Source organism: Temnothorax curvispinosus, unplaced genomic scaffold (genome assembly GCF_003070985.1).
Source record: "Temnothorax curvispinosus isolate PA1 unplaced genomic scaffold, ASM307098v1 QBEX01002659.1, whole genome shotgun sequence".
Taxonomy (NCBI): domain Eukaryota; kingdom Metazoa; phylum Arthropoda; class Insecta; order Hymenoptera; family Formicidae; genus Temnothorax; species Temnothorax curvispinosus.
Window position 1 is genome coordinate 10,138 of NW_020212439.1, and position 5,887 is coordinate 16,024.

Below are 5,887 nucleotides of genomic sequence, written 5' to 3' on the forward strand. Positions count from 1 at the left end.
ACGATATCAAGCATTCAAGGAGAATCATGACAAGGCAGTAAAATGTATCGTTTAAATGTAGAAAAATTACGTTACATTAGATATAAACGTCTATTATATATACATATAATATGCATAAATTTATGCCTTGCAAATTAGAAGATAATAAAATTGTTATCCTTGACTATTATTATATAAATGTTAATTTATGACAGGAAATATTTCCTTACCCATTGTTCTGAATATTCAATGTGACCTCGGTTAATGAATCGATGACATTGATGACCATCACGTTTCAAATCGTTGCGCCAGTGTCGCCGTTTTCGTCGTTTGTTTCTATATCGATATAATCACCAATTCAGTCTCGCTGCTCGCTCGCGCGCACGTTCAACTGCTCGAGGACGACTATCGAATTATATCGCCGACGATGAGACGGCACCCATGCACGAGATACCCAAAATTCCTTCTCCACGAATATCTTTCTGGATTTGTGTCTCGGCGCTGAGCATTCCTATCGACGCGAGATTACGCGCCGCAGAGCGGAAAGCACACTGTCATTCACTTGTAAAGTCAATACGGTTCGAGGCTTCACTGCCTTACTCAATTCCGCTAATAAATATGTTATTCCCTTTGCCGAACGATAACGGTCGCGCGTATCAAGAGAGACGGCAGTGTCTCGCGTAACAGCGAGGCAGACGTATATCTATGTGTGAGCCGACTATTATATACAACGATAATGTTGCCACGTAGAACAAAACAATTTCGAAACGTTCGTGCTCTACAATGTATAAAAACAGATATTTTCGCAATTATTCCTTCCGTATATGTTTTAAATAACGGATATACCAGGCAAGTTTAATTTATTTTCAATGTCGTATTTAAGCAATCCAGTCTCCGATTTCGATTCCAATTTTAACACTAGATGTTTACTAAATGAGATAACGTTCTTGCTCAAGTTTTTCATATCACGATGCAATTCTCTGTACGAGTTCACGATATTTTGAACTTTGAAAAGTAGATATTATACAAATCCGTGCTCTTTTTGTACTTAATACCTTATCAATTAAGGTATAAATTTCGATTTCTTGAAATTGATACTGTGAAATTGCAATTTATAGCATTCATTTGATGTCTGCACGATATTCTGAATTATTCTCCCTTCACCTTATATTTAAAACTTATATAAATAAAAAAAATTCTGTTTTTAATAAAAATGTATCGAAATCTGTCAATTTAATACTTACGTTAAAGTCTTTCTCTCCTTGTCTTTAAATTAAAAAAAGATCCATAAATATATCATGGGATAGTTTCAAAACACCTATATTCACTCCACGTGCATACTCGATAAGTTCTTAACACCAACAGAGAAAAGATGATAACAGATATATAAACGCGTCAGCAAATTATGTTTGAATGACGTATGCGGTCAGCGGAACTAGGTATATAATCCGATGTGTGAATGGCGTTACGAAAGACGGTACGACACGAGTTGCCCGGCGGTCACACGAGCACTAAACTAAACTATGGAAGCGGCTGCGTTTTAACTTTCAGTAATTTGCACATAAGTGGTGATTCCATAATGTGAAACAACACTGCCTTATATTTGCTGAGTCATTACATAGAATAACTTTGATTTTTTTTTTATCTGTTATAGTATTCTATACATGTACGTTACAATATGCAGCTTAATGCAATTACACGATCATTAAAGAGATTCAGTAGATAAAGCTTGTTTTTTACTACTAAAGGCAGCAACTGTGTGAATAATTATTGAAATAACACAGCGAAAAAAAAGTAATATAATCATTTGCACTTGATTTATTTAACTTTTTTATACTCAAGGTCGTACATTTCTTTTTAAAAACGATTCCTTGAAAGCGAAGGCACCACCAGTCGCAGTCGACGAGATCATTCTCTAAAACCGGTTTTCACGGCGGTATCTGCCGTTATTCATGCCGCGTTTCTCCGGCGATAATTAAAACCAAACGCGCCTGCATTGATTATACAAGCACAGACGACAGTTTCGTCTCCGTTAACGGCTCGACGCGGCGATGGCAAGGTCTTACTCGCGCGATATCCAATGTGAATGTCCCAACCATTATCTCGGTAGGCCGCCAACATCGAAACTCGAGTCTCTCCTCTCGCCGCGATACGCGGTGGCACACGATAGCATTCTTAACGGACATTCGTCGGCGAGACGCCGCTTAATGTTTATGGGCTGAAGATAATGGGGTCTCCCTGGTGAGCCCATGTCCAAACGGATGAGAAACGTTCCGGCAGCGTAGCCTAGGACTCCCCGCCGACCATAACCCGCAGTCTTGGATATCTGTGCATTCAACATATAGTAACGCCCCCCGAATTATATTCAGTACACGTGTCATCTTTTTCCGTCAACCAATTCGAGATAAGCTAGGTACATTACACACATAATATTATTGCCACGATATCATCTTCCTGCATATTATAACATGCATATGTGTAAAGATAAATATATATAAACGTGTTGATATAAATAATTTTATATTAATATTTATATTCACATAGCTCACTTTTCTATAGCAAAAATAAAATTTATGCGAAATCCACACTGAATATCCCCGCGGAAATATTGTATGCGTGCGATTTCCTGCCGCGAGTATCAACAATGCATTTATTGTAAGTTAATGTGTTATCATGTCTACATTTGTGAAAGATAGTCTCTGCTAGGTGAACCGATGCTTATCATACAAAGCAAATAATCATATGTAATAAGATTTAAGAAAAAGGAAGGGAAGAGAAAGAGAGAGACAGAGAGAAAGAGAGAGTATGTAGATATAGATTAAAGATATTAAATAATATTCATATAAGCTGTGCATTATCGAGACATTAGTGCATGCATATCTAATTTATACATTAGAGTGTGACCATCGCAGATACATATAATAAATAATAGATTATTTATGTACTTAACATAGATAACAAACATTAGTAAATGTTACTATTACCTACATACTTGATGATAAGATAATCTCGCGTACGATTCTCAACTAATAGATAAAAAATTAAACTGACCTATCTAATATTTTATATTTAAAGAGGATGGTTGCTCAAGTCAAAGTGATAAGAATTAGTTTATGAAGGATTTTCAAATTATGATATACAAATTTATGGAGGATATTCGTCTGGGAATCTGTCGTCTATGCTAACGTTGAAGACAATTGTCTGGCATGGTTGTCGAGTAATTAATTATTAAAGTTATACTCTTATCTCTCTCTTATACACGGGCGACATAGCAAAAATGTTATGACACCTGTAATGTAACTCTCGAAAGCATATTAAAAATGATAAGAATTTAATGAAAGGTGCAAATAATATTCATAAGCTGTGCATTATCGAGACATTAGTGCATATCTAATTTATACATTAGAGTGTGACCATTGCAGATACATATAATAAATAATAGATTATATTCTTTACATATTTAGGAAGAACTTTTACGAAGACTGAAATAATTTGTCTACATAGTTATTAAGAAATTGTAAAACAGCATATTGCCACATTTCAACGTGGATAATAACGTATTTGGGTTTCAATTGTACAAACAACGATTTAAAACCTTAAGAAACAGCTAATTGAATGCATTCCATATATTTATTTGCTAAAACTCGTTTATTTCACGCGACGAAAACACACCTATAGGCTTTCCGCTGTCCCGTCGTCTGCCCCACAACGTGACGACAACCAACCTCCTCAAAAGTTTATTAATCTCAATAAAACTTGAGTTATAAACGAAGCAGTCAGTATTTAAATGCCGCGTAAGCATCTTCGTCTGCGATAATGTGTCTATGTAGGTCATTCTACGATATCGCAATAACTTGCCTAACGCGTTATCGCGAAACAAAGTCGAGACTTGCACATCAACAAGTATTTTACAATTTTTACCTTAAATATTATACTTTTACATAATGTATCTCATTCAACATTGGAATTTTTTTAACATAATGCTATACCACGCCGTATGTCATGCTTTCTTTTCGGTGCAAACCGCATACGTTTTTGCATCGTTCGCCGCCCGATAGGTAGCGGCGAACACAGAGCGGTGGACAATAACGACGCCACCGCGACCATCACAATATTTTTACCAGACCCGCGGTCTCTTTCGTGCGGTAAGCATGTGACAGGCGTGACGAAACGTTCGTAGAAACGAGAAGCGCGCAGACGGAAGTGGTTGCCGCGGCAGTCTCGTGACGACGACGATGACGACGGCGACGACAACGACGTCGACGAAGCTTGGAGACGCACGAGTTGCCATCATCCTCGCGCCTCTTCTGGGCTTATTCGGCCCAGCGCACACCTGCATTCGTACCGGGGTAAATGCTCGCGCGCATACCTGCTAGAGGAATATGGCAGGTTGAGATGGGAGAAGCGGGGAATCCACTCGAGAAAACGCAAAGCTTCGAGCACCGGTAAAAATGGATACGTCGCCGTCGCGTCCGGGAGAAGGAGACAGAGAAAAAGGAGAGATGTGAAAAGACGAAAAAAAAAGAAAAAAAAATCGGTAGGTGCTCGAAACGTAGAACGTTTGGATGCACGACGTTTTGCGCCGATTAAAGACGCAAAAGGACTTTCGGGCACGATGGGAACAATGGTGACGATCGCGGTGGTCGATTAGCACAGCAACGCCGGCGCTTGAAAACGGGATCGGACCGCAAAGGATCCAGAACACTCCAGCCGCTACTTCGCATTGTACCAGGCATTTCGGGCCTTGCTAGCTGACTTTGTCCACAGTGTAAACACAACCCTCAGACTGCCGCTCCTCGAGACAGACCTGTCAAAGACCGGTATTCCTCGCCGACCGAACACCAATTAACTGCCGGTTGCAGGTTGAAGCAGGTTGACCCATCGTGCTAACGAGCACGATGCCCTCTTTTAACGTTCTTTAATTTTCATCCACTGTTCGGACCACCCACTACGAAAAGACATCGAGCTGGTTCAACGAGGCAACACGTTGAATTTCAGTTGACTCGTCTGATTTATTACATTAAATTATTTAAAGGTTAAAGTGTAATTGAAATTTGTCTATCAATTTGCAAAAATAAATTGAAGAATGACACGTAGAATTAGACGAACATCCATCATTGTCAATCAAATATCGCAGGATGAAGAGACCAAGTTTTAACGCAGTTAATTCTCTTTTTCACTCTTTCTCTCTCTTTCTCTCTCTTTCCCCTGAGCAGGTGCAAATATTATATAATAAAATGAAGGAAACAATGCCAATTTTCTAATAATTTCTTTATATATTCTTATATCTATTTCCACTCATTACGACACGATAAACAATGGGAAACAGCATTGAAGGAACTCAGGAAAGTCACAGTAGTTTTTAATGCATCAATTATTTCTCACACCAAGTAACGGCATTTTCAAAGAAATCATTTCGAAGCGAGCCGCCTATAAATATCCGAGAGTACGACTAATTTGCAAATAAGAGGAAACGATTTTCAAACAATGATACGGAGCGTGCGATCGGGGAAGCGAAGCGGGGGCCAGAAGGTAATGTATCATCTCTCGCGCGTCCTATCTTCCATGAAGTCTATACCGCCCGAAGCGTGCTGGAGCGCACGGCGCGCGCGTTTTCCGCGTTGCATTTAAATGAAACGGACAGGTCCCATCGCGCTCGAACGCACGAGGAGGAGCGAACCACCGCTGGAGCGCACGCGTGGCATGCATTGCTCCGCGAGAGAGAAAAAAAAGAAAGGAAATACACACAGGAGACGAAGAGGTGATATATGCGGACATTAGTTATACACGAGATGTATGAGGTTTTGCGGCGTCACTCTGCCACTGTCAGATTCCGGCGCGGTGCTCGTCCCGACATAATCGGGACGACCCATATTTCCCCGCCGCAATGCGTCAAGCTTTCCCCCCC

At 39.8% G+C, this 5,887-nt stretch overlaps 1 protein-coding gene across 1 annotated transcript in view; it reads right to left on the reverse strand.

Moving 5' to 3' along the window:
* Positions 1-1,600, reverse strand: part of LOC112451842 (sialin-like) — a 5,073-nt gene extending 3,473 nt beyond the window's left edge. Inside the window, exons 1-2 of the mRNA XM_025011748.1 lie at positions 1,224-1,600; positions 210-490 (exon numbers count right to left, since the gene is read on the reverse strand). Of these exons, the coding sequence (XP_024867516.1) occupies positions 210-213 (4 nt within the window). The 5' untranslated portion in view covers positions 214-490; positions 1,224-1,600. The remainder of the gene's footprint in view (positions 1-209; positions 491-1,223) is intronic.
* Positions 1,601-5,887: the final 4,287 nt, after the last annotated feature.